We start from the raw sequence: 26,753 nt of genomic DNA on the forward strand, positions 1-26,753 counted from the left end.
AGTATGCAACAAGAAATTGAGAAATTTTAATAGCTGCTAATCAAGCGGCAGCGGAAACTTTAAGGATGAATGCCAGCGAGAGGGGCGAGCAAGAAGCGAGATGCATTGTACACACACACACACACCCACACCCACACATATATAAAAAACAGGTTACATACGTCAATAGCACTTCCGTCATTTACGTTTGACTGAATCCGGCAAGTTTTGTGCGTTTGCCGCCCTGCACCCTTCGCACCCTAACACCATTCGCTTTCCTTATAGTACCCTGCAGGTATGTAATGATTGGGTATACGATATACTACAGACACACATACACATTAAGGGAAGAGACACTCTAAATCGATTGACTCAAAGGAGAAATATTTGTCATCTCCCATTCGTACACACATATGTTTGTGTGTATGTATGTATGTGTTATCAGGCATATCAAAAGCATGTAACGTGTATTTCGACTTAACAAACGAATGTACACATGCATTTTGCTCATCCATCTATGACACATTCCCGCTCATATCTACCAGTATTATCTTTAATTAGGTTTTATTCATAAATATATTTCTTGAAACATGTCGTAATTGGCATTGAAACTTTGAAGACTAATTCAAGCGCGACCAGAGATAAACTTTCAGAGAATTGAAATTCTCAGTCGAGCAGGCAAAACTATTGCAAGGGTAGAGTCACTTCCTTGGCTTTTCTTTTGCATTATTTTTGGTCATAGTCTCTGCCTCTGCAGTTTGATTTTTTCAAAGTTAATGCATTTTGATACGCGTCTAAAGGCATCACACTTTTTGTTTACCTCCCAGTCATAGTTTTTTATGATCACATCATCCACATAACCCCTTTGCCACTTCATCGCGATTCCTGCTGCTTGTCACATAAATGCACTGAAAATTGAAAGTGTCAACTAAATTTTATTCTCTTTTGACAAGCTGTACACGGTTTTTTTTTTAGCTGCATGGCTAAAAGGAAATTTTTTGTTTCCTAAATATGCTTTTAGCTTGATTTTTGATTTGATTTATATTGACAATATGTAAAACAAGTGAATAGTTTAAAATTTATAGAAAAAACGATAGTTAGATGAATCAAGAGAGTAAGTTTCCAGCATTGACTATAGTGTTTTCAATCTGATAAGAATGTTTTCATTACCATGAGTTTAGTAAGAGAAGCTCAAGAGTCTAATAAATAAATTTACTATATGCCATTCCACTCTTATTATTATGGAAAATCTCAGGTATATGCAGTTTTATTTCAACATATGGGTTAACTTGGCATCTAGACAAGAGAAAAGCTAGAAATAATTATTGATTGAAATCAAGGTGAAAACGTATGCACTTGTCAGAGACTGGCAAAGACATATGGGGAGCATGTGTTTGCATTTGTGGGAACATTTGATTGAAATGAAACATATTTTGCTATTAGCCAGTGTGAACCCCTTTCCAGAAGAGACAGGCACGTACCTGCCGCCCCCCTTGGTTGCTATGACAAGCGAACACCAAGGTTGAATTATACAAATCTCAATTTCAATTTGAATCAAAATGGAATTTCTCGTACTCTGGGCCCAGCCCTAAACTAATATCAAGTATACGTCAGCCGCCAGTCAAGAGTCTCGCGTCTGTGTCTGTGTGTGTGTGTGTGTGTGTGTATTTGGTGCGTCAACAGCATGAGACAAGAAGATGATATTCAGAATCATGGGCCCATGTCTCTGACAATAGAGGCGACGACACCAATCTAACTCAGGGGGCGACCTTATCAGCACCATGACCAAAAACAGAAAAGACACCCAAGTGAAAAATAGCAGCAAAGGCAGATAAACCGATGGATAAGATCTATTAGCCAGTTAAAAGTGGCTGCTGTGACAAAAATAGGGGACAGAGACAGAGAGAGAGAAAGAGAGATAAACTCTTGTTTCTATTTGACAATTGATAATGAAATTACACAGCTCGTCAAAGTTTGACAAACACATAAAATTGTATGGGCCAGCCAGCCAGCCAGCTAGCCAGCAGAGAGACAAACCGAAACGTTACGAAATGAAATGAACTGAACTGCAAATGAAAATGGATTGAAACATGCAATAAATTGAGGTAATTGATAGGAAATCGAATGAATGAATTAATTACATGCATTTCAACCAGATGAATAGCCATCAATGACATGATGTGGCGGCCCATTGAATTTTTAATGAATTATAGCAAATAATTACAACAGAATTTCGGTTAGCAAACCAATCTATCACACTGTTATCACTGTTTGTCAGGAAAATCAGATGACAAATGATGATGATGATAATGATGATGATGATGATGATATCTCTGACTTTGCACTCTGCCTTCTGAATGGCCATAAACTGGGACAATTAGAACTAAACTGCTTATAGCTTATACAGAAAATAAAAAGTGCTAAACAAGATATGGGGCAATTTGGTCGAGAACTCTTTCGCATTTCATTAAAATACTCAAATTTTTTTATTTTTTAATTGACTTCTCCATCTAAGGAAAAATTAATTAAAGTTTTGATTATAGTGCTTAGTTTAAGTAGAACGATTTTCTAATACTTTCAGTGTAGTACTTTAAGCTTTAGTTATAGCACTTTTTTGTTATTTACATTACAACGATCTTTAACTTTGTCAGGAAAAAACGGAAAACAGAATTTGTTTCTCTTTGGTTTTTTGTTTTCGCGAATAATTCGTTAGCTATTTATCATAATTTATTTCAAATTATTGCCAATGAATGCACTTGAAAGCAAAATGCAAACAAAATGAAATGAATTTCATCTCATCACATTGGCATCTCATTGCATTGGGATTCGATTGGTTTGCCATGCAATCACTGTGCGTTACACTCAGAAATGCATCGTCTCATTTATCTCATTAAAAATCATTCGAATGGTTCAATAATGCATTTTTGACAGCTGTCAAATGGAATGTGTGTGAGTGTGCGAAATAACTTATTATGCTAATTCATAAAAAATTAACTGAAATATGTATCTACAATGTGTGTAAATAGTGTGTGTGTGAGTGTGTGTGTGTAGAGGCAAACCCAATTATCAATTCATTCAAGTTATTCGCATTGTGACCTTGACCTCTATACACTTTCCACCAAGTCGCCTGTCATTTACACCCGCATCCAAATACCTGAACCTACTATTTCGAGGGTTGTCGGATTTGGGGTAATAACATAACCCAACCATTTTCTTGGTTAAACATCAACAAATTTATGACACTTGAGAGTCAACAAACAAGCAAAAGAAACACACAATAGAACCAACGAAATTGTGTGTGTTTTTGTGCTTTTTTAGACTACGACCCTGTCTAATTTGGCGAGGGGAGTGGGTGGCAGTTAATGGTAGAGACGTCTGTAGACCATCGGTTGCCATCGGTCTCTTCCATTAGCATTAATCCTCCCCCTTCCTCGCTGCGTACTCTCTTGTGCTTTTGTCACCTTTCGGTTAAACACTTTGAATGACTTTATCGCGTTTTTTTATATTTCTACTTTTTTTTTTCCTTCTTTATCGCTGCAGCATTTTGCTTCTGTTTCTTTTTTTTTTCTTCTTGGACTGGTCTTGCTGTTGTTGTTGTTGTTGTTGTTATTATTATATGAGTATTTCACTGAGGCTGGCAGATTTATGTTATACACCTTCCGTATCCCCACCCCACACGCACACACACACACACTCTTACTGTCATCTACCTTCTTTAAATGCTGGTTAAATTCTATTAAATTGTTGCCCCAACTGACTTGGAAATTGCTTCAAGATTTTTAGCTTATATTTATTTGTTGTTGTTGTTTTTGTTGGCGCTGTCTCTTGGCTGTTGGCAAAGTTTATCACGTTGTTGGTACGTGCTCTTAGGGTATACATATATACATAAGAATATATACCTTGTTAAGATCAAGTAAAACTCAAGAAGTTTTTAGCCCTCTAATGAGTCAGCTCATTTGATGAGAGCGTAAATGAGGGGAAATTGCGTGTCAAATGAAAAAAGGGAGAAAGTTAGAGAAAGAGAGAGAGAGAGAGCGACTGAGAAATATTAATTATATTTTGTACTTTTAATTTATCATTCCATTTTAAAATGAACTTCAATTTTCACATATTTTTCCCAAAATGCTTAGATTTGATTAAATCTATTTTGTGTAGCATACATATGGGCGCAGACTGACCATAAAGGATATAAAAAACCACAAAGCAAACACTATAAAAAGACGGCCTGCAATTTCAAATTGAATGTGATATTTGCGTGGGTTAAGAATAATCTTATTAAACGAAACCTCTAGCCATCTATCCACAGAGGAGAATGGGGCCCTACAGGTTGTACCTGAACAAACGAACTAATTTTCTATTGAATTGAATTGAAGCCACGACAACAAACAAGCCAAACAACCGAACCGAACCACCCACAAAAAACCAAACAAGGTGATTGCACACTCCTCCAAATCAATGGGCATTTGTCTATAGTATAAAAAGTGCTCATAAAAACTTATATCCGTATGGCCGAAATGGCAGATGAAACTCATCGTCAATAGGCAGTCAAACGGGCATAGCATAGCCCAGAATGAAAGAGGAGGGCATCGGCTACAGAGCCAAATTGAAAATAATGTTGGAATCATAATAGTGTGTTTGTGTGAGTGTGTTTGTGTGTAGGAGGACCCAACATTGGCCCATTGGCCACTTGAGATTGTTGCTAATTTAATTGGATTTATTTGCTTCGTGCTTGCAATTTATGATAAGACCCAAAATGCTAACCACAACAAAAACAGACAGAAGTACAATAACAAAAATGAAGGAAACCAGGACTAAGGAATGATAGAGGATACATACATACATACATATATATGTATATATATGCATGTATAAGATTGATAAAAGCACACATACATATGCAAAGAGTTAATGCTAATTAGTAGAGCATTAAGCCAAGATTTCCAACCCCTTCGAAGGGGCAAGTGAAGAAGATAAAGAAGATGCCTGGTTGACTTAAGCAAACTAGCTTGAACAACTTCATCCAATTAAAATAAGCTTCTAAGTATTTTGAGGCAAAACCAAAAGACTTGAAAATGTTTCTGGCATGCATCGAAATCAGTTATAGCATACTTTTTGGGAACTATACAAAAGTAAGTTACTAGCAATTCATCTCTAATGTTTAATCTATTATTCATTCAAGAAGTCTGTTGTCATCACAATCATCATTATGACAAGATCTTGTATAAGAAGTTAAAACTTTGAATCATATAATGGCAAAAAATTATTGTACAATCGTTGCCAGGCAATGAAAATGTCAAATGCAGAGATTTAACATATTTCTCTTTCTGTTTTTTATATTTACACATAAATTTGTGTGTGTGCTTGTGTGTGTGGGTGTGGGTGTGGGTGCGAATGGGGCAAAAGGTAAAATCTTACTTATAAATATTATATATAATTTTTTTTTCTTCTTTTCTTTCGCATATGGCAAATGACATTCAAGCAAAATACTTTAGCATACAAATGCGGTTCAAGTGCCAGCTGCAGGCAATGGGCCAAAAGGTGATGATGCAGTCAGTCAGCCAGTCAGTCAGTCAGTCAGTCAGTCAGCCAGCCAGTGAGTGAGTACTAAGCGAAGACTTATGACAGCGGCAGTGTGTGGGCAAAAGAAGAGACCTTTTTACCGATTCACAATATGGCAACTGGCTTAGCTGACGCAATAAGCCGACCCACAAGAGCACAATGCTTAGTCTTTCTTTATCTTTATGTCTCTCTCTCCCTCTCTCTGTCTCACTGCCTATCTCCATCTTTTTATTTTTATCACTTGGCTGATTATGCAATTCGCTCAAATGTCAAAAAGCTAACAAGCAGGTGCAAATACCACCAAAGAAGGAAAATGGGTGGGTGGGGAAGGAAGGAAAAATGAAAATCAAAAACTCAATCTGTCAAAAGGTGTCAAAGTAATTTTTTGACAATTGTGTTTGTATGACATCTGCCTTGATTCCTTTACTCCTGCGCCTTCATCTTAAGGATTGCTTTTGCTTTGTCATGGCTCATTAGACAAGCAACAAAAGAGACTGAAGCTGGAGGTGGCGTCGGAGACCAAAAAGAATGTGTAGCCTGGTGATGAAAGCAGCAGCCAGGCGCCTAAGACACACACAGACACAGACAGACCGACACCCCTATAGACACACCTGCTTTTCACCGACTGAGGCACTTAGCCGCTTAAACGTCGCATAATTGTGAGGTCCCGAGTTTATAGCTCATTATGCGGCTTAATTGTCGGCAAGGATATGAAATGGAATGGCAAAGTATGCAATGAAATGGAATGGTATGGGACGGGATGACATGCGATGGCATGAGAGATGGTTATGGTATGGTGTGGCATAGTATGGTTGCGGTGAAGGGATCCCATCATAAGAGCAGGAACTGTGTGAACGGACTTGGCAGAAACTTTTAATTGGAAAAGTTTTTTTCCTCCTTGTTTTTTTTTTGTTGCGCCTCCACTTTTCCTCCTTTTTTTCATATATTTTGCATACGCATAGATAAACGAGGCACGCAGCCACTTCACACACATACACACACACAGCGATACATATGTAAATGTATGTAAATAAGAGGCAGACTCAAACACTCACACCTACGACAGCTATGCACAATCCTGGCTCAGACTTGGCGACATATTCATAAATGTTTTCATCTTAATTTGTCTATTTAAAACAGAAAGACACAAGGAGCCAAACTGTAAACAAATTATATGTTTACAATGCTACAATAACAACGAATAGCTAATACACTATTTATTCAAAGTAATTGCATATTTAATAATGTTAAGTTGGGAGCGAAATAGACATAGAGAGTTCATCATCAATTGCATATGCTCGTAGAAAGCAATTAAACCCAAATTATTATTAGTGAAACTTCAAACACATGTATAGTAGGAGGGGAAAATATGAAAATGTATGTGTGTGTGTGTGTGCGTGTGTGTGTAGTTTTGCATAAAAATATGCACAGAAAGCAAAATGAATTCATGGAAACATGGACTGCCGACAAAGTCAAAAGTGGCAGGACGAAAAAAGGTGGGGAGGAATGGGTTAGGCTAGTGACTAGAAAAGGCTGCTGCTGTCAACATGTTGCAAATGTGTTGCCTTTTATTCTAACCTTGGCAAAAGCGTCAAAGTCATGAATTTCTAATGAGTTCAACAGCTGTTTGGTTGCTGTTGCTGTTGCCTTTGCTGCCATTGCAGCATCAGGGCCCATCATCATGGTCTAAGGGCTCGAAACGCCGGCCGTCTGACGTTGACACATTTCAATGCAGATTTTATTTACGGCAAAATAAATCCAGAAAGATGTAAATGTTTGTAAATTTACTAAAAACTTTTACACTTTACGCTTACAAGCAAACTATTTCAAAAGCTATGTTCGATAAGAATAGAAGTTGGACAACGTAATTTCAAAATCAGCTAACTTTTACGCTTTGTTAAATTGAAATAACTTTATAATTCAAGTTTGCTAATGTTTATTCATGAAGTTACGAGCGGTTTATTTTAACATCGACGGCTCTAGGGGAAACTTTGCGCCTTAAAGTATTCACTAATTCAACCAAATTTACAACTTTTCGCCTTGCAACTTAATTAAATAACCATCAACAATGTTTGTTTTCAAGCCGTTTTTTTTCTAAATTTCTTTAGATTGTTTATTGCATACTTTTGGGAGCAAATTAAAACGCCGTTTTCTTCCCTAGATCCACTCATCTATGTATATGTAGTTGCTTATGTTTTTAGTTAGATTGGCTTGACCGAATAATAATAATTTCCAGTTTTTTAATACTCAGAAAATATAACGCATACGCCATGTGGTACACACAACACTTATAGAATAATCATTTTAACTATCTACAAAGCTTACCATTATTAGGCATTCCACCTTAATTTCACTTAATTTGTTAACAAAACTAAGTATTTAAAATATTTGAAATACATACAACTAACATGTCGTATGCGCAATATTTACAAATTCACTTTAAACAACTTTTAGGTTCATTGTAATGGTAAAAAATGGTATGCTTATATATAGTAACTCCTTTTCCTCTGTAGGGATTGTTTAGAGCAACGAACGTCGTCGGTGGTTTTAGTTATTTGGCCAGCATTCTACAAACTTGAATAGGCAAAGTTTCGTAGTTGTTTTCTCAACAAACTATGACAATTTGATTGATGTTAATTTTGATAAATATATTCTAAAAGTTTATAGCATCAATTTGTGTGTGTGTTAAAAACTTGTGAAATCTTTGTACTTGTCGATGTTAAATTGCAATTAGTGAAAAGTTAAGAATTAAGTTTCTTTTCCTTTCCTTATTTTTTGTGGGTCTGCGAAGCTAATTTTGTGCCAAAGGTAAGCTAAAAGCACCTTGCGAAGGAATCAAAAAAATGTGGGCTTAAGATATTTGACTTTCTTTGAACGTATTTCCTTTTTGTGCACCAAACTTGTTGCACTCATAAGAAGAATGCCAAGTAATTTGTCTTAGCACCGAATACTTTCAACTCCATCTCACTCACTCACTCACTCTTTCTCTCATTTTCCTTGGGTCTGAAAGTGTTTGCGGCTCAAGCAGCGTTTCTTGTTGCTTCAACCTACTTTCATAGAAATTGCAAATTCTGACATTGACATTTTGCAACAACAAAAAGGAAGAGAAACTGAGCAAAAAAAAGGGATAAAGAAAAATATTTGCGACAAGTTCATTTAGTGCGGACTTGACCGCAACTGGCAAAATGCCACTCTAAGCTAGCCACCCACCCGAATGAGAGCCCCCTTTTGACTGCCCTCTACAAGTGGCTGATGTACATATACATGCATACATGCATATCTTAGTATATGTTTGTATGTGTGTAGTTGGGTATATGGCATAGTTTATGATTACAATATTTTTTATAGCATACTTGGAAGAGGAAGGAAAGGAGTTACACACACCCAAAGACACACACACACAATCTTTCATTCATATGAGTGTGTGTGTGTGTGTGTTCTTCTGACCATGTTCATGTCCAAGTCGACTGGCCGCCATTTGTTTGCCTTTGCCTTTTTTTTTTTTTTTGGTTTTGTTTTTTCCTCTGTTGTCTTGTCTCCGTGTTTTCTGTTTGCTCTGTCGTAACTTTAGTGCTGTGTCAATTTCCCAAGGAAGGCATGAAAAGGAAGAACGAATGATGGGACAGGCAAAGGAAGATAGGAAGGAAGGAAGGAAGGTAGGAAGGACAACAATTTGACAGGACTATGGTCAGCTTCAGGAGCCTTTTGGCCATTTGTTGACTATTTATATTTCATTTAGTTTATGGCGGATCATGGCGGCTATTTGTTTGCCCACATATATCTGCATGGTCGATTACCGGCAAAGACGTTGAATTTTTTGTCGCTAATGATTTAAGCCACCTTATATACTCACACCTTATTGTCTCTCTCTTTCTTGGCTATCAGGTGCTTTGGATGAGCTTTGCCTTCATTAAAAACGCATCAATCAAATGAGAAATCAATGCCCAGACAACACAAAACGTAAAGAGAAACAGAAACAGATTCAAACTGTCAAAGACAAGAAGCAAATTGACGACGACTACGACGACGGCGACAAGGACAAAGAGATGAAGGCAAATACAAAAGGCGAAGGAGAACAACTACTGATACTACAACTGGCATTGGCAATGCCAGAGCAAGGACTCGGATGATGGGCAAATCAGCGCTAGACTAATTACTGCACAGTGGCAGACATCGTCATCATCATTATCATTAGACACAAACGCTGATTTAATCCAAGTTAATTGATGATATTATTCGTGAGTTTCCAGTACTTGAAGAAAACAAATAATGTGTTATTTAGCTAAAAGCCCTTAAGCGACACACAATCTCTCTTCAGATTGATATACTATGCAAAGGTCTTATCTATTCTTTTATAATTTCAATTTTCGAGAAAGTTTTCAAACTTCCATAAAGGATTCTGCTAATAAATGAGCTAAATGGCCATCAGGATTGACTATGTCTTATATATCACTGTTGACTTTTGGTTGTTCATTCAATCATTCTGCCTATTGGGCATAGAAATCTAGTTCAAATGTAAAATGTAAATTTCTTTTTGAGTAAAACATGGTATAGAATGCGGATGACTGACTCCTTTGGCCATACAGTTCACAGTTTCTCATTCCCTTCACTTCTCCATCAGTTGCCCTAATCTGGACTTGGTCACTCGGCTTTAAGCACTTTACAGCAAGAAATAAGAAAGAAAAGGCACACCAAAAACATGGAAGCAGCTGAAGCTAGCAAATACCTATGGAAGTTGTTGTTGTTTTTGTTGTTGTTGGTTGGTTGGTTCGCGTTTCGCATCGCATAGCAAAAGTTTGCATAAATCATGCGCCAAAAACGCAAATGTCCTGCTCGCAAACTAGGATGCAAGAGCCAAATGGAGAGTCAGAGAGAGAGAGAGAGAGCGAAAGAGAGTGGTGGGGGGAGAAAAGCTGCCAGAGGGACTGCAGAGGTGGGAAAAAAATAGTTAGTGTTTGGACTAGCGGAGCCAAATGAATTTGTAAACAGGTGCAAATTAGGTCAATATTTGTATGTGTGCGTTTGCCTGTGTGAGTGTGAGTGTGTGTATATGTAATGGCGCCTGTTGCTATTCCTGCGTGCTTCTAGGTGTGTGTATGTGTATGTGTGTCGCATACATAAACATGAGACAGTTGACGGTCTTAACGACCGACAACGACGACGACGACGACAACGACAACGACGTCAACATCAGTGACCCAAAATTCAAATATTTATGCGGGCCAACTGGAAAAATAACTAAGCCAAACCAAGATAGAACGACTAGCGACTGCGACGACGACAAAGACAGAAGAAGAAGAGGACCACAACTGTCGACATTTACCCAACATGGCAAGGCATTCCTTAGGACTCGGAATATTATCTGCAATAAGCATCGTGTCGCATTGAAGACTTTCCATAAATTGAATAGAGAAGACATGATAACACAAGAGAAAAGACGAGAATAGAATATAGAAGTCAAGTTATCCCAAAATGCTCTCTCTCTCTCTCTGAGCTTATCTATTCAAAAAGAATATTTCACAACCATTTGACTTTCCTCAAAAGCATTCAGAAATAAGGGATAAGAGAATATTTTAAATATTTTACAGAGGCTATTATTAAATGAAAATTTCTTAAAGCTGTCACTTTTTGGCTTCAGTTAAGGTGGATTGAAAAATGTGTTTGTGAAAGGACTTTGAAAGGAAGTAAGAGCTCTAATTCATTGCTTTCAGTATTGAGTTATTTACATAGTTTGAGAAAGTCTACTAAACTCTTTTCACTACAGAGATTCTTATCTTTTGTTATCTTCTTCAGCCACAAGTTTCAAATATATTTAGCTTGATATCCTGATGTATTTTGGCTTATCAAAAGTCCTGTATAGGATATGGAGAAGGTCGAGATTATGTGAAACTTAAGCTGAAAGGCAGACGATTGATTAAAATTTCTCAGACTGTCAGGTCTTCCTCACAAACCACGGCATCTTGATTTTCCTTTAGATATACCTAACCTGGTCTGTGTGTATGCGTGTGTGACTGTATGTGTGTGTGTGTGTGTGTGCGGTTTTGTTTTTAATGTGTTTGATGCTCTTAAGTCTTTTGATAAAATCAACTGAAAATCGATTTTAATTTAATAAAAATGGAAATGCTTCCGTGCCTACGAATTTGCTTCCCCATTGCCGCCTCTGTTCTTTCTTTGTTCCCGTATTTTGTGTTCTTTTTTTGACCCTGACTTTAGCCCATTTAACTTACCTCAGACATTTTTGTATGAGTTGATGTTGTTGTTGTTTTTAGTTGTTGTTGTTGTTTCTTCTAAGCTTCAAATAAAATTTGTTCAACGTTTTGTTGTTGATGTTGTTAGTCTTGCTGCTGCTGTTGCTGCTGTTGTTGTTGTTGGTCATGAGCCGATGTAGTTGTTGTTGTTGTTGTTGTCATTGTTTTTGGTGGCAACACTATCATCATCATCATCATCATCCTCCAGTTGGAGTTGGTGCTTCTACGGCTGCTGCTCTTGCTGCTGTTCTCCAGCGGCGACCACATGGCGTATGTGTAATAAATTAATGATTTAAATCGAGTTCGTTGCTGCATGAATGCATGCAACATGTGGCACGTCATATTAACAGCTTGCAGCGCATAGAACGCTGCTGCCTTTAGGGCTGCCACATAACTAAAAAGAGACAGGGAGAGAGAGAGAGAGAGAGACACACAAATTTATAAAGTGCAATTAGCATAGGTTGTGGCAATTTCGAGATGTGCGTGAGTGTGTTGCGTGTTGATAATACATTTCAGTTTTTTTGTTTTTAAACTATGCAAATTTATCACAAATATGAAACAATTTTTTCTTCTAGTTTTTCAAATAAACAAGATGTGAAAAAAGATTCGAACTATTTACAAAATAATTAACAAAACTTTAAGAAACTTAAAAACACCTTCAGAACATAAGTAATTTGAGTGTCTAGCCCATAACTAATAAAACTCGGATTGAATAGTTCTGAGACCTAGAAGATTGGTCACCTCGAATCCCTCAGAAATAGATCAGCTCAGTGGAGCATTGTCGTGACTCACGCTCTCATACCTAACAAGCATCAATCAGTCAAAGCAATCATCATATAAAACAGACACTCACAGAGAGCGAGAAAGAGAATGAGAGAGAGAGAGACCTGTTTTTGTTTTTTTTTTTCTTTTTTTTTTTTTTGTGTGTGTTTTGGGCAACTTCAAAGTGGGCCGGTTAAGAGAGTAGGTGGAGCAGAGGGAGGATCTGTGGGGTAGAGAGGTCTCTGGTGTTCAACCATAGAGAGTGGTGGTCGACCTTAGTGACGAGTTCAAGAATCTTTTGGTGATAAATTTTCAACGCGCTGTTTTCTCAATATATTGCCGACGACAGGCCGAAACAGAGCCGGCCCAGGCCAGGCCAAACCAAAACCAAAACCAAGCGAAGCCAAGCCAAGTCAAACCAAGTCTGGCCAGGCGGCCGTTCGTCTGGTTTTTGGTTTTGGCTTTTGGTTCTGGTTTTTGGTTTTCGATTTTGTTTTTTCTCTCTTTTTGTTCTTTTTTTTTACGTTGCTGTTGATATTGTTGCTGTTCTCTGCTGTTGATTAAACAATTATTTGATTTGTTTTGATTTTCTTGATTGAAATTTTGCCGCTGCTTTTAATTAGCATACAATTGACAATTGTCACCACACACACACACAGCATCAGCCAGCAGACAAACCCAAATAAAAGGAGAGCGAGAGAGAGAGAGTGATGGAGAGAGGGCATCTGTATCCAAGTCTAGTTTAATCAACATAATAAGCATAGCATGGCGATGATTATCATGTCAGATACATTATAAATTCCTATCTCCAATGAATACGAGGGCAAATTTAAAGCTAAAAAAAAGTATCTTGGCTAGCAGTTGATAGAATACTTAATCTTGAAGTAGAATTCAAATATCAAAAGGTATTTCCAAGCCTCAATTGTCACACTTTCAATAGTTTCTAACGATCTCTATCAACTAAAGCCACAACTTGAAACTAGTGCTTAATTACTGATAACTATAGAGCCTGCCCTCGTAGTGTACATATAATGGGCATCAGTAATTTTTAAGGTTTAATTTGAAATCATTTGATAAATGCAAGAAGAAGAAAAAAAAACAAAAGTAAATGAAAAAGCCAACCAGAGAATTCCAGGAATTTCTTTCACTCTCTCGGGCCAGGCCGAGTCAGGCCAGTGTCATGCACTGCAGTTCAGAGTCGGTTATGAAATTTGAATGTCAACAAAAAAGTCCAAAACCAAATAACTTGTATGACATATCTTGGGCCACACCACCCGCCGGTTCATTTTACGCTAAAAGCGACGAAATTTGAGAGAACCAACAACGAAGAACAAGACAAAGCTGACAAGTTGTCAGAACGAACCACAAAACAAAACAAAATGGTTCAACTAACGATTGCCAAGTGTAGAAAAAGTATGTAGTTACATTTTACATGTACATTCTCTCGATTCGAGCTTGAATTTCAGTAACTATGATATATCATATAGAAGGGACTGGTCTTAGTGTTGGAGAACAAAATCGTTGAGCTGATAACACAAAATCATAAACTCTCCATAATAGAGATGGTGCCCCTGCCCCCACGAACACGGTGCAAGGCTTAGGGAAATTGTGCTCCTTCCTTCCTTCCTGTTTCTCGCCCACTCTCCACGCTCTACTTAAAACGCTCTTTCAATTGCAAAGTGCTCGGGTGTTTGGCTATCAATGTCAACGCCTGGGGAGGGGAAACTGCATTAAAAGCATAGTATATATACTATGTACATACAAATATACTTATGTATGTATATAATTTATGTGCGTTTCCTGCCTGTATGCCACTTGCCAGCTTTTTGCTTTGTCATTGAGTATGCATCATCATCATCATGATCATGATCGTAATGATCATAATTATTGTTTATTGTAATTTGTAATTCGTTCGCGGGTCTCGAGATTTACTTCCTGCTCTTGAAATGAAGATGCAAGATCACTGAGGATGAATATCAGATTTCGGTGCAACAGAGTAAGAGAGAGAGAGAGAAAGAGACATACACTTGAATTGCATCCCCCCTGCGCCCACCCCTTTCTGTTGTCACCCCAATGCCACAATGTCAAGTTGAAATCTCCCCACGCGAATCGTCTGAGTCGTAATTAATTTGTATCGACACGCCCACAGCGGATTGTAACGGAGTGTTGTAACTAGTTCACTCCTCTCCCGACTCCCCACTCTTCTCAACCCACTCCCACAATCCCTCCCCCATCCCGATCCCCTTCTCATGCACTGCTTTTGATGCACCACCGCTATCTTCATTCCGTCCAGACTTATAATTCACATTGTGCAGCAACAACAGCGAGAAAAAGAGGGAGAGAGAGAGTCTCAATTGTAAGTAGCTATGTATTGTTTATACAATATTTATAGGGGATTATGTCATTTAACAAAACTCAATTGTTCGCTCATTCGCACAGTTTTTCTTTTCTTTCTTTATCGAAAGCATTTCCAGCCGTCTGGTCTGGGTCTATGTATATGTCGAAAATGAAAAATTAAGTAGTCACACCACAGTCAAGGCATAAAAGAAAGCATCAATGCATTGTTATCGATAGATAGGCACGACCATAGCATACCGATTATGTCTACACATCAGATCAGATCTAATCCGATCTTATCAGTTATATTTGCCATACAGTGATCTGGTCTGTTGAAGATACTTCAAACGAGAGATCAACATATATTTTAAGTGATTTGTAATCGATAAAGTCGATTTGTTGGTAGTCACCCAAAGTGTCCGATATATAGAACTTTAAAGCTGAATAACTAGTTGGCTGATTTAAAATATTCGCTACTCACTAAAAATATTCCACAATAAATGAGTTCGATAATCATCAACTAGAGTTATGAGGATAAAATGTAAGAAAATAATTAACAAAGACAAATCGTAAACAATTAATTGGTAATTAATCCACAATACACAATTGTTTCTTTCATATATACATACATATGTACGTAAGTAGGTTGTTCTCTCCTTCGCCTCCTCTTGCTCTACGCACTAGTAAGCCAAGAGACTGGCATCCAGAGTCTATCCCTTAAAGAGGCTTAGTCACTGCTTTTCAACTAATTATACCCTTGCAGAGGGTATTATAAAATTGGTCAGATGTTTGTAACGCACAGAAGGAGACGTTTCCGACCCCATAAAGTATATATATTCTTGATCAGCATGAGAAGCTAAGTCGATATAGCCATGTCCGTCTGTCCGTCTGTCCGTCTGTCCGTCGGTGCGTACGCGTTTTACTCAGCCATCTTAAGAGCTATCGGGATGAAATTTTTTTTGGGAGCTTTTTTTTTACCCGGGTGAGATAAAGTATGAAAATCTTTGGGATCGGACTACTATATCATATAGCTCTGGAACAAAAATTTTTGCAAAAATTGGAGTATCCCCATGAAATTTACCAATATAATAGAATTTGATATAAAATCTCAGATCCCAAAATTTGACCCTGATCGGATAAATAGAACACAAGTTACAGTCTATATAAATCGGTTCAATCGCTGCCGGCAGCTCTGCTTGCTGCCTACTACGTCACCATCTGTTAACAGAGCACATGCATACACACACAGACGCAACGCTACATAAACTGTATGTGTATGCGTGCGTTGCTTTGCTTAGGGAATGAGGGAAGAAGAAGAACAAATTGTACATAGTATGAAGAGTAAAATTGTTTTGTTTGTATATTAATGAATTGAGTTGCAGAAAACAAATTTTGAACATGTGAAATTATTATTGTCAAGGACTGCAAGGGTATATAAACTTCGGCATAGCCGAATTTAACTTCTTTGATATTTTTTATACCCTTGCAGAGGGTATTATAAAATTGGTCAGATGTTTGTAACGCACAGAAGGAGACGTTTCCGACCCCATAAAGTATATATATTCTTGATCAGCATGAGAAGCTAAGTCGATATAGCCATGTCCGTCTGTCCGTCTGTCCGTCTGTCCGTCGGTGCGTACGCGTTTTACTCAGCCATCTTAAGAGCTATCGGGATGAAATTTTTTTGGGAGCTTTTTTTTTACCCGGGTGAGATAAAGTATGAAAATCTTTGGGATCGGACTACTATATCATATAGCTCTGGAACAAAAATTTTTGCAAAAATTGGAGTATCCCCATGAAATTTACCAATATAATAGAATTTGATATAAAATCTCAGATCCCTAAATTTGACCCTGATCGGATAAATAGAACACAAGTTACAGTCTATATAAATCGGTTCAATCGCTGCCGGCAGCTCTGCTTGCTGCCTACTACGTCACCATCTGTTAACAGAGCACATGCATACACACACAGACGCAACGCTACATAAACTGTATGTGTATGCGTGCGTTGCTTTGCTTAGGGAATGAGGGAAGAAGAAGAACAAATTGTACATAGTATGAAGAGTAAAATTGTTTTGTTTGTATATTAATGAATTGAGTTGCAGAAAAGAAATTTTGAACATGTGAAATTATTATTGTCAAGGACTGCAAGGGTATATAAACTTCGGCATAGCCGAATTTAACTTCTTTGATATTTGTTCTTATTTTTGTGTGAGTGTGAGTGTGTGTGTGTGGGTGCGTGTGTGTGTGGCTTTTTGTTTAAGTCATTGATATCTACATACATATATAATATTATTCTTTTACACATATGTTATGTGCCATTTGGTTGACTGGCTTAGATTTTGTGGCTTACCGCTATGATTATGCATAATTCTCATATTTATATTTGATACATTTGTTCGAAACAAAGAGATAGATGGCGAGGGGGGCTGGGGTTGGGGTTGGGGTTGGGGGGATAGAATGAATTGTCGACTTTGCCGCTGAACTGATTTTGTTATAGTTACTTGGCAAATAGTCAGTCACTCAGTTAGTCAGTTTTCTTCTTACTTTTATATAATTTATATAAATAATTTATATATAATTTCTTTGTCTTCTGATCTGATCTCTCTCTCTCTCTCTCTTTGTCTCTGTGTGTGTGTGTTTGGATCATAATCGCTATGCTTAGCTTAGGCTAATCCCAAGTAATATAATACAAAAGACTAAAGAACAAAAGTCAATGCAGCTGTTTAGACTCCCGTCCCGTGTGTAGGCAAGGGGCGTTCGGTAATGGATGATTGGTTTAATTATAGACCAAGCTGCTTCTGTTCGCCTCACCCTCCCTTGCCGTCAAGTAGTCAGTGTGAACAATGCAGTTTGCATAATGAGTATTCAAACATCTCCAATGTACATAAATACAATAATTATGTGGGTTTCACGTGAAGGCTAAGTAAACCCCAATATAGGGTCGGGGCTAACTACGGTCACAATAAATTCATTAAACAATTAAATCTTGAAAATTATACTTGTGTTTATATAGTATTTATATTATTGTTGTTTCCATAAAAAAAATTCACAACAATTTCTGAGGAGTTCGTTTCAAAATGGATGGAAAGAAACTTTGCATGGGAGAATATATTTAGTTAGGATCTCATGGAAAGTTATAAACCACCCTGTATATTCTTGGCAACTGTTTTAGTTAGCATCACCCTTATTTCAAAGTGTATTCAACTTGAAATTCTAAAGCTTTCACATATGTAATACTTGTGACAATATTGACCGTGCGTTTATATCATTAGAGCTAAGCAAGTATTGGATGATAAGCGCTATTGAAAAAATTAACTTCAACTCATAACTAACTGTTGAGCAACTGTTGAGCACATCATCTGTTTACTTCTTGTTAACTAATACTAAACTGCTACAAAATGTACTATTTACGGAACCAATGAGTAAGACAAAAGTGAACACAATATTCAATAGGATGGTTGAGGATGAAAGATGGAATCTCACTCGATTATCAAAACTTGGACAATTATATGTTAGCTATCTGATGCTGTTAAGATGCCAAACGATCCACAACTATTCTGGGACTGGGACCTCATCGGATCAAGGTGAAACCTCATCCAATGTAATCCCAACAAGGAAATTTCTTGAATCGAACAATTGACAATGAAGTCATCCCATTTTAAAACCTTTTAAATGGCTCATAGAGTAGGATAAAAGGTATTTAACCATCAGAGCAACTTTCGATAGCTAAGGTCTTTTGGTTTAGATTGTCAAAAGTGACAATTTATGTTTTATACTTTGAAATGTGATTTTATATATTGTAAGCATTTGACATTAAGTTTGACTTTTATAATGCAAAATCTGTTGAGATACCTAACAAAAATTTGTTCGTTTTTTGTTTTTATATTCTTAAATCGCTTCCTTTTTTGCTTAGTTAAATTGTTTATAAATTCAAATTTAATTGAGCTATAAAAATTATTGCCCTCTGTTGATGATGATCATGTCTTGATGATGGCTTTATGAGTGAGAGTTTTTTTTTCAAATTTTAGGAAGAACGGAAAAGTTTTTCATCATCATCATAATCATCAAAATGAGCATTTGGAAAGGGGAAAAAACCTAGACAGTTTATTATGATAAAACTGAATTTATAAACACATTTTTTTCTTCTTTTTATTAATGCTAATCACTTTTCGACACAAGCCGTCAGATGTTCGGATGTTCGCCTAAGAAGATCCATTCGATTATATGGCATTTAGAAACTTTGACTTTGAAATTGAGCATAAAGTACACTTTTGCTTTCAAAAGAATAGAATACAAAAGAGACAAAGAACAAGGCAGAGCCAAGCTATAAAATGGTTTAAAAGCAAAGTTTGTTTTGGTTCTGTGGTAAAAGGAGAACATTTTGGCCAGACATTAGTCAGAAAGCGTCGGAAAGATAAGGAAATCCTTTTACATATTATAAGATAGTAACCCCAGTTAAACTTTAATTATATATTAGTTTAGGCAAAATAAAAGACTCTAAGATCTCTGGCATCCATTCGCCAGAGTTCATCTATTCATTTGGGCAAATCCCACTTTTATCTCACATCTGACTGTCATCTTAAGTTACCAGTCATCTCACTCACTACGCCCTTGGGCTGTGGCTGCTGTGTGATTCTCCATCTGTCCATTCAGTCCTTGACCTTGACAAGACAAAAAGCAATGCTGAATAAATGTTTATATTCCGGCCATAGACCTGACCCTATCCATAGGGCAACATTGTTATTGTTCATTTTGAATGAAAATTGAAAAATTCATTTTTAAACAATTGTTTACATGACACTGGGTAAATGGACAGAACCACACAAACGCACACACACACACACATACATGCAGAGATAGGGCAGGCAGAAAAGAAGGGAAGGGTAATGGTAAGGGAATATATACATACATAGAAGGAAGGAGTGATGGGAAGGGAATGAACTCTAAGCACAAAGTCGAAAAGTTGAAAGATAAATAAACGCCCAAGTGCAAATAGGCAAAAAACAGCAACATCAACAGCAGCAGCAGCAACAGCAACAACAATTAAAGACACATATCAACAGCAACAAACACACCAACAAATATCGAATATAAATAAAAGAGCAAACAAATTGATCAAAGACAAGTTGGACAAAATTGACGTAGACCTTAAATCTATCCTTTTATTATCACAAACATATGATTAAAAGATAGTAAATAGATGGAAGATAGTTGGAAGATGGATGGAAGATGGATAGAAGATATATAGAAGATCGATAGAAGATAGATGGAAGATAGATAGAGGATAGATAGAAGATCGATAGAAGAAAGATACAAGATAGACATAAGATAGATAGAAGATAGATGGAAGATAGAAGATAGATAGAAGATAGATGGAAGATAAAAGATAGATAGAAGATAGATAGAAGATAGATGGAAGATAAATAGAAGATCGATAGAAGATAGATAGAAGATCGATAGAAGAAAGATACAAGATAGACATAAGATAGATAGAAGATAGATGGAAGATAGAAGATAGATAGAAGATAGACAGATGATGGATATAAGAGGTAAGAGTGTAAAAAATTCGTTTCAAATCAAATGCTAATTTCTAATCAATTTCTGAACAAAAGGCGTTAAAAAAAAAAACTTGCAAACTTCTACGAGTTCATTTGATGTTTAATTTTCTGCCCAATGGCGTTAAAATCGAAAAAAAAGCAAAGTAAATAAAATCATTTTGTTATTTTAACTATTTTCTGTTTATTTACGATTTGAGCTAGGCAAATTTATTATTGCGACCTTTAGTTTTCAGTTTTGTATATATTTATGTGTGGAAATGTATTATTCTTCCTGATTAGATTGAAATGAGTAAAGAGAGGAATTTGGTCTGACAGCTGCTGACCGACAGCAAAAAACGAAAGAAAAAGTGTCTGCCAAATGGATGGACAACAGAAGCTGCTAACCTAAACATGAAACAAGATGATAAGCTGCTTGGCTGCAGCAGGACAAGGCACAAGGACGAGGATGAGAAGGCAGCGGTGGCGACTTGAGTGTAAACTGATATCTAAGGCCTGCTGTCACCATGGTGGCAGCAGCAGCAGCAACAACATCGTCGTCATCATCATCATCATCATCATCATCGTCACCATCATCATTATCATCTCTTGGGGCAATTCTTCAACAACATTTTCCATTTTGCTATTTATAGCTAATTATAATTTATTTTCAAACAAAACTTGAAAAAGGCGAGAAAATATATGTATGTATATAAAAGTATATAAAGTATGTATATATATTTTGCTCTCACACAACTCTGTTACAAATATTCTCAACTTTATGCAATACAAATCGAATGGACGATACTCTGTAGACACAGAGATGAAATAACACTTACAAATGTTGCTAATATAAATGAAACCTTCATATTCTCAGACTCAATTGAGAGGAAAACGTTTTATTGAACTCAATATGCCCATTGAACAAACGACTACAGGATATTTAAGTAAATATCTGATATATATATATATATACTTTTACTCGTGCCACTTGCTTTTTGGTGAAGTTGTTTTTTTTTTTTTTTTTTTTTTGTATTTTTTTATTTATTTTAACTTTTAGCATGACACGATCTTGACTTGCTCCAAAAAGCAGCAGCAGCAACAGCAACAGCAAAAAAAAAAAAGAACAAATTTAAATATATGCAGGACTCTAGGGCTAACAAATCAAACAAATTGTCATTTATTGTATTTGGTTTAGCCTGACCCACAAATGATGGATGGCAAGAAGAAAAACCAAATCGAAATCAAAATCATCAGCGTAATTGATACTTGATCTCTGTGTTGAAGCGTATAAAAAGCCACTTTAGCCATCGACTATTACGTCACCTTGAGTCAGAGTCACAGTCTGGGACTGAGAGCCAAAGTCCGAGTCCAAATCCGAATCCAAATCCGTATCGGACCAAAGTCATCATCAGCCTCAGCTCGAGAATGAATATAAAAGCAAAATCAATGTGTGAGCAAATGTGAGAGAAGTAAACAACAAAAAAATACCCTAACATTGCGTTTTATTGGATTACAACTTACAAATTGCCGATGGACCAATAAATCAAAATGGTTTCTATAACTTTACCTTAAGCACAAAGTTAAATTAACCAATCAAAATTAGTTCTTTATAATGGTTTGAATGATTTGGTATCAAAAATTAAGTCAATTAAGTCTCCGAAATGTTATTTTTAACTGGGTTCTCCTCAACTAAGCTTAAAATTCGCAACTGGTTTTAACAATAAAGAAAAACACTCTAGCTCTCTCTTCGGTTAGGGTATTTGTTGGCTTAATTGAATCATTTGATAAAAACTAAATCGAAATATTTAACTGAATCAAAATCAAAAAGACGACAACCATATGAGTTGAATCGCTGCTGCTGTTGGTCAATACGAGTTGACTTGATCTCTCAGCCATAACAACAAAGACAACAACAACGAACCAAGCTGACTTTGCATCGGATTTTGAAATGAAAACGAAACAGCTGTTCGCTTTTGAGAGATTTTCAGATTGAAAAACTGGTCATACAACTGTCTCTCAACTCTCTTACTTCTCTTGCTCTTCTCTCTCTCTCTCTCTCTCTTTCTCTCACACACAAATGTTTGTCTCATTTGTTTCAATTCAGAATTCTTATTTTGTATTTTTCCCCTGTTGTCTTGTTTAATTAATCAGTTTTAATTTTACTTTTAATTTGGAATTTTTTGTTTTTTATATTTTGTTGTGTTTTTTTGGTGGTTTTGTTTGTGTTTTGTTGGTTGTAGTTTTCGGTGTGTGGCCCAGACCGACACGACGACCCTTGACAAGAACAAGAAGACAAAACAAAGCACATAAAAAAATACCTCAAAATGTGGTTTTTGCTCTTTTTTACTTTTCAACTTAACTAAAATGTCCTGCGGTAAATAAAGTTTTTAGCAGAGAACAAAATGAAATGCATTTGAATGTGAAGCATGGGAAATGCCCAAGAGAAGAAAAACCTCATTCTTCTCTTTAAGTGAGAGGGAATTCCCCCTTGCACAGAGAGAAGAAGAACGTAAAAAACCTTTCAGGCAATTGATTAAGATAGTGCAATAATGGGGGGATTCCCTCGCTTCTTAAAGTATATTGATAAAAAAAAAGACACAACAAACTATGCAGATTGTGCCAGCGATTTAATAATATTATTGAGTTGTTTCCACAATGACTTTTAGCCAAGTTAGTACAGTTGAAACTGAGCAGTGAAAGGAATGTATTTCATTCCCGTTTTCTCTCTCCCTCTCTCTCTTTCTCTCTGTCTGTGTCTCTGTCTCTTAGCTCTCATTTGTTGGCATTTGTTACAATTGCATTTCACAATAACAAAGAAAACTTTGCCTCCCCACCCCACCAACACCTACCACCACTTCCCCAGTGGCACTCTTCCCCCACTCTGTGTCTCTTTCTCTTTCTGAAGTAAACGACTGTCAAACGTCAAGCATTTTGTTTGGTATTGAAATTCTAGACAAGATTGCGTTTAACTGCATTCACACTTTTGTATCGTGTGTGTGTTTGCGTCTGTGTGTGTGTGTGAGGAGAGATGCCCTCAGATCACAAAAGGGTTCTCCTACCCAAATCCGTCCAACGAATAACAGCAGACTAAATGCAATCTGTCGTCGTCGAAAACAATCTCTCCGTCCTATACAACGAATTCTCGAAATCTGTCTATAAGAAAAAGGACAAAAATTGACCATAACTTTCGTTCAAACATAAAGTAGAAGAGTGGGCCATGGAGAGCACTTTAAGTTAGTAAAGCAAAACTGTATAAGCGTGGTGGAAAAATAGTTATTCTTGTTGTTCTTTTTGCTTTGGCTATTAACCCACTGACAGACACAATTTCAATATCGATGGAGCTGAAGGAGGATGCTTTGCAATCCATATCCAAGTCCATAAGCCCCATCTCCATGCCCTCCTCCCCATCCCCCTTTCCATCATCCATTGCCATGGTCAATGGAAAAAAAAAAAGAGTAGGAAAATTCAAAACCAACAAAAATTGCTTTAGCTTTGGGCTAGTTTATGGTGCTGCTTCACTACCATTTGGTGTGTGGAAGCGGGAGGGGGCTGGCCAGTGATTATTATGGCTTGGATAGAGGCTGTGTGAGGGTGGCGTGGGCGTGGCTAGCAATTGTTAACGATTGCAATAGCGGACGGCGATGCGATTGCTAAAATGCATCAATTGCAAAAGAAAGCAGCCAAATGTAAGGCAAACTGATATCGACCAGGCTTATGACCAGTAAGCTATTCAATTGATTAACTGATCAATTATCCAACTGCTTACGAAATATTAACAAAAGCGACAAAAAGAAACTAACTACAACACATTAGACACGTCTAACGTGATGTTTATATTACGGATCTATTTCCAACCCAAATGCCAGTGCTTGGGTTGTGTTACATCATCGCATGAAGCAAACGGAATCAAATATAATACCATGCAAAAGTATGTAAATAATTAAAATTCATTTCTGAAATAAAGATCGACAAAAATGAGTCAAATTCCAGAACCAGCGACCAGGATATAATTTTCTAATAGAATAGGAATTTGTTCTATCTCAAGTTCAACTTTTCGACTTTCTAATCTATTAAAATCTCCTTCAGAGATCTTCTACAGGGAATTATGTTTGCACGTGGAGTTTTCAAGTGTTCAACTTGGTTTTATTGTATAGATTTTTGAATGCTATTCAGATTTTGAAGATATATTTTAAATACTATTAGAATTACATGAGATTCTACACTGTCTAGATTCTAATGATTAAGATTCTTTTCCAATTTACTACATATATCTGATACCTGCTGATCAGAGAATTGGCAAATCTGTATAATAGGATTAGAAAATGTGTATTCGGAGTTATTTAAAATGACATTGAATCACGCGACCATCACTAGATCTTATCTCTTCACATGGCATTTTCCTCTCCAAACATCAACATGATCATGATCATCCACTCTCTCTCTCTCTCTTTCTCTCTCTCTCGCCTCTCTCTATGCAGGAGTACACAAGAACAAGATCGGGAGAGACAGAGCCAGATTGGCGACAACCATGCAGATAGAGATGTGTGTGTTGGAGGATCGCTTGCAGTTGTTTTCTGTGTGTATCTGCATCTGCATCTTAAGAATTCCACTTAAATAGAATTCAATACCAAAGATTGCTTCAAATTTACTCACTTTTCTTTTTCTTTTTGGGTTGTTCTGTTAACTTTTGTTGTGATGAATTGAAAACACAATATGCAAATACAATGAATAAAAAAATACAAGAAAGAATAACAACAACACAAAACTAATTAAAACAACACAAACTTAATTGCACGCACAGTAAAAAAAAAAAAAAACATACACACACAAACACACACTCACACAAACACCGTCTCAATGGAAAACAAAAAAAGTTACTTTTAAATTTTTGTTTTGTGCTTTTTATTTTATATGATTATTTGTATTATTTATTTACTTTTTGTTTTGGCTAGACAATTGGGCTAGATGATGAGGGTTTTGCGGGTTTAACTCTCGATGAGGGCCCAAAGGGGATGGGGTGAAGGGAAGCGGAGGTCGGCAGGTGAATTTCCACCTGTTTTTATTGGGCGTCGTCGGTTTGTTATAGTTTTTTTTTTTAGTTCAAGTCTAAAGAATGCAGCTAAAACGCACAGCAGCAGCAACAACCACAACAACAACAACAGAACAAGAAAAAAAAAATAAATGTTTCGCCTTTGCACTAGTTGCTGTTACTTGGAAATCAAAAGTCAACTTTGACTGTTGCTTTTGTTGTTGTACTTATGTATTTTTTTTGTTGTTTGGTTCTTATCGCACGTTCTTTAGTTTTTGTTTCGCGTTTTTGGATTTGGTGTGCGTTTTGTTTAGTTTTTGTTTGCAGCTTTTGAATCGCTTTGCTTTACTCACTCGACGGCTTTAGTTTGGCTTAATAATTTTTCAAATGCGTTTTATTGTTGTTATTAATTCTCTGAATTCGTTTGGCGCGCCGATTTTGAAACGAATGGGCAAGACATTCAAAAAAATAAACTGACCGGCTTTTCGAGTTTCTTTCCGCGGCACACGACCGCCGTTCCGTGCGTTCGAATTCAATTTGAAAAAAACAAAACAAAAAAACGGCCGATTTCAAATTTCAGATGTTGGCTCAAACAAGTTGGTGTTGCAGGCTTGTTACTTGCAGCATGTTGGGACATTGCACATTGGGCCAGATTTCACTTTTTTTGGCATAAAGTAGGAAAATTTTGTAATGCCAAATAAAAAAGTTGACTTGATATTTGAAAAGAAACAAAACAAAATTTAAACAAATTTTATGTGCAACCCTGCATTATTGGCAGCTCTTCAAAGTCACATGTTTGATCAACTGTTTTTGCCCATTTTGGCCATTCTCTCGATATTTTGCATTTTAAGCCAATTTTGAGGTTAGCCATGCTGCACTTCTTGAAGTATGGATTGAAAAAAAGCGAAATGAAGAAGCAGTTATTGACTGGATTATTGGCCAATTACGACGAAATAATGTAACAAATGAAATGAAAGCCGAAATATCAAGGAAAATAAGGAGTTTTCACCCATATGTAACGAAAAATTTAAAAAAATGTCATCGTACAATTGGTACTTTTAGACCAAGACGTATCCAACCGAATGGGACGACCACGACTGCCGTTTAATGATGCAGGATCACGGCTGAAAAGAAAAAGGGCGGTAGAACTTGCCGACAAGGAAGGAAATAATACAAACCTTCTTTTGCATGCAGCCATCCTTTTATTATTTTACACATGCTGTTTACTAAAAAAAGGCTTAAAATTTTTTAAAAATAAAGCCTAAAAGTATGCAAATGGGGTAATTTTTACAGTTTT

General features: G+C 36.7%; 1 protein-coding gene across 1 annotated transcript in view; it reads right to left on the reverse strand.

The window, feature by feature from the left end:
- Ac13E (Adenylyl cyclase 13E) overlaps positions 1-25,975 on the reverse strand; it is a 41,645-nt gene extending 15,670 nt beyond the window's left edge. Inside the window, exons 1-2 of the mRNA XM_068303388.1 lie at positions 25,364-25,975; positions 11,766-12,180 (exon numbers count right to left, since the gene is read on the reverse strand). Of these exons, the coding sequence (XP_068159489.1) occupies positions 11,766-11,774 (9 nt within the window). The 5' untranslated portion in view covers positions 11,775-12,180; positions 25,364-25,975. The remainder of the gene's footprint in view (positions 1-11,765; positions 12,181-25,363) is intronic.
- Positions 25,976-26,753: the final 778 nt, after the last annotated feature.

This window comes from Drosophila tropicalis, unplaced genomic scaffold (genome assembly GCF_018151085.1).
Source record: "Drosophila tropicalis isolate 14030-0801.00 unplaced genomic scaffold, ASM1815108v1 contig_158, whole genome shotgun sequence".
NCBI classification, from domain to species: Eukaryota; Metazoa; Arthropoda; class Insecta; order Diptera; family Drosophilidae; genus Drosophila; species Drosophila tropicalis.